This window comes from Stylophora pistillata, chromosome 10 (genome assembly GCF_964205215.1).
Source record: "Stylophora pistillata chromosome 10, jaStyPist1.2, whole genome shotgun sequence".
Lineage (NCBI taxonomy): Eukaryota > Metazoa > Cnidaria > Anthozoa > Scleractinia > Pocilloporidae > Stylophora > Stylophora pistillata.
Genome location: NC_142528.1, coordinates 21,731,501 through 21,734,000, shown reverse-complemented (window position 1 = coordinate 21,734,000; position 2,500 = coordinate 21,731,501). Strand labels below are relative to the sequence as shown.

General features: G+C 38.3%; 1 protein-coding gene across 1 annotated transcript in view; it reads right to left on the bottom strand.

Annotated features, from left to right (window-relative positions):
- Window positions 1-259: 259 nt before the first annotated feature.
- Window positions 260-2,500, bottom strand: part of LOC148722235 (uncharacterized) — a 9,090-nt gene continuing 6,849 nt past the window's right edge. Inside the window, exon 2 of the mRNA XM_088735497.1 lies at window positions 260-1,954. Within this exon, the coding sequence (XP_088591623.1) occupies window positions 1,584-1,954 (371 nt within the window). The 3' untranslated portion in view covers window positions 260-1,583. The remainder of the gene's footprint in view (window positions 1,955-2,500) is intronic.

Below are 2,500 nucleotides of genomic sequence, written 5' to 3'. Positions count from 1 at the left end.
TATAGTGTACGCTGTGATGTTTACCATTTGTTTTATAACATAACATTAACACATTGTAGCTAAAGAGTTCCCTTTTATTTAACAAATCTTACGTGACTAGAAAAAAACAAGCGCGCGCGGAAAAATAGTCTTTGTATTTGCTCACGTCAGCAGCGTACACCCATGGGCAAATGGGGGACGCTAAATTGATCAATCATAGCGTGCGCTTTACTTTGGTTATGTTATAATCATTGTTATTAAAAACTGGATCATTGGATAATGCAATTCAAGACTTTTTATTGGCTTAGCCATTATGGTATATGAGCCAATATACCATAATCTACAAATACGGTAAGCGTACGCGTCAGCTTAAAATCAAAAGGGAGCTAAAAAATCCGGTTTCTTCTTACAAAATAGTTATTTCTTGGGGGCGTTTTTAATAAAACAATTATTCCACTCGCGCTTGTTGGATATGAGATGATTATGATTCTATCATCTCATATCCAACGTGCGCTCGTGGAATAATTGTTAATTAGCTTATACCGCACAAACATGATTTAATTAATTTTTATAGAGGTCATATTCTTGGAATGCGCGCGCGCCTATTCGCCAGATTACGTGTTTTTATGCGCCGTACATGATGCGTAATGCAATGCTAAGAAGTTGGCTTTGGCAGATTGAGCTGGCATAATTTTAAGCATAATGCAGCAAAATGAGCATTATTTTCAGCTTTTATTTCAGTTCAGCACTGCTGGCATAATACGAGCTTTTATGCGTTGAAAACAAAAAAAAACCATCATAGCTCTAGAATAATTTGTATTTTGTATTTTATTTTTGTATTGTTTTTGGAAAATATTGAGGTCTGTGCTAAGGCTCATGGTCAAATATGGTCCGGCAGGCGGCAGAGGTCACCCTGTGCGTAAGACTGAGACTCAGGCCACCACGCTTATGGCTCGGCGGCTCGGCCCCTCAGGCCTCAGGTCAAAGATGGCGTCGTCCTCGAGTACATCCATTTCCACCACTTCAAGCACTTCCAGTGACGTACCGAGAGCTTTAATCTCTAGAGAACGTATCATTTGTATCATTTGCTAATCAATTGGCTTTTCGAGGTGCGCACATGCGTATTTGCGATGCTAAAGACTGTAAGACTGGAAGGTGGACTATGTGAATATTCATTAAAGTCAAAATTGATAGAGTTAAGCCACTGATGATCTTTATTTTCCTTAAAATCAGTGTAAAATGTAAGTAGTATAATTTCGGCGACAGAGAGCATAATTCTCAGAAAGTAGCATAATTTTGGCATATTTCTAAAAGGTATGAGCACTGCTAAAAGCATAATATGCTTTTTTTTCGAGCACAATCTACCAAAGCCTACTAAGGAGTCACCTTAAGGATATGAAGGTTACGTGCAAACGACAGAGAAAATAGGTCCGTAAGTTTTTTTTGCTTAATATTAATAAGTTCGTTATTCTTCATATCTATAAATATGAATATGAAACGGACACATGATGCAATAATAAATACTCCAACAGACGATATAAATTTAGTCCTTGTGTTCCTGACACATCGTGGAGTTCCGAAAATTCGAGCTTTTTAAATGTATTCTATGGTGCACATGAACAGGCTGTGTTAAACGCCATTCCTTCCATTGTGATTATACGAGATGGCGTACATTTCCTTTGATTGTTGTTATTTGCCATCGAACTAAAACATGCCGTTTTGTAAGACGTGATTGTCTTACAAATGGGAACAGTTACTTTTTTGTTGCTCGGCAAAGTGAGTGACACGACTCTGTCAGTGTAACAACCGAACTCGTCACCAGACCTCTTTTGTCCCCATGCGGCAGCGCCCTGCGTGGACGGGACTCCGCCATTTTGAATTCTACGCTCCATTTTGTTAAACCAAGTTGTTCTGCAATTTCCGCGGTGAAGAAAAATTGTGGTGTCACGTCTGTGCCGCTTTGATAAAAAGTTCACTAAATTAGAGAGCAATCAAATGATTAATCATTACTATGGTGTTTACTATTACTATGGTTAGCCACACAGGAGACCGGGAGACTTATTCTGAATCCAGGAGACTACCAGAGAATCCGGAAGGGTTGGCATGTATACAATTACTCTTTCCATACAACTTACTGTATTTGAAATAATGTCTATAAACAATGCCCTGAAACACGTTAAACTTTGCTAAGTTACTTTTATTAATTGGAAAAATATTTCTGAGGTAGCTGGAGGTTTCATCAAATAGCAAGTTTGCCTGACCACCTTTGTCCCCCACAGTAAAATAAGTTTGCTCCCACTTTTACCATTTTGCCCCCAAAATCGCTCAAGTTATCTAGCATTTTGACCAACATGAAATTTCAAATTTAAACTATAACAAAGTTCGATCAACATGCAAATAGCCAGCTGTGTTAACCAACGCACAACTATTGCACCAGTGATGCAAAGCCCATAGAAAACTCTGGCCTTGACCCAACTAGTTTAATACCATTTTATGATGACACTTGTTGCAAAATTAAAAA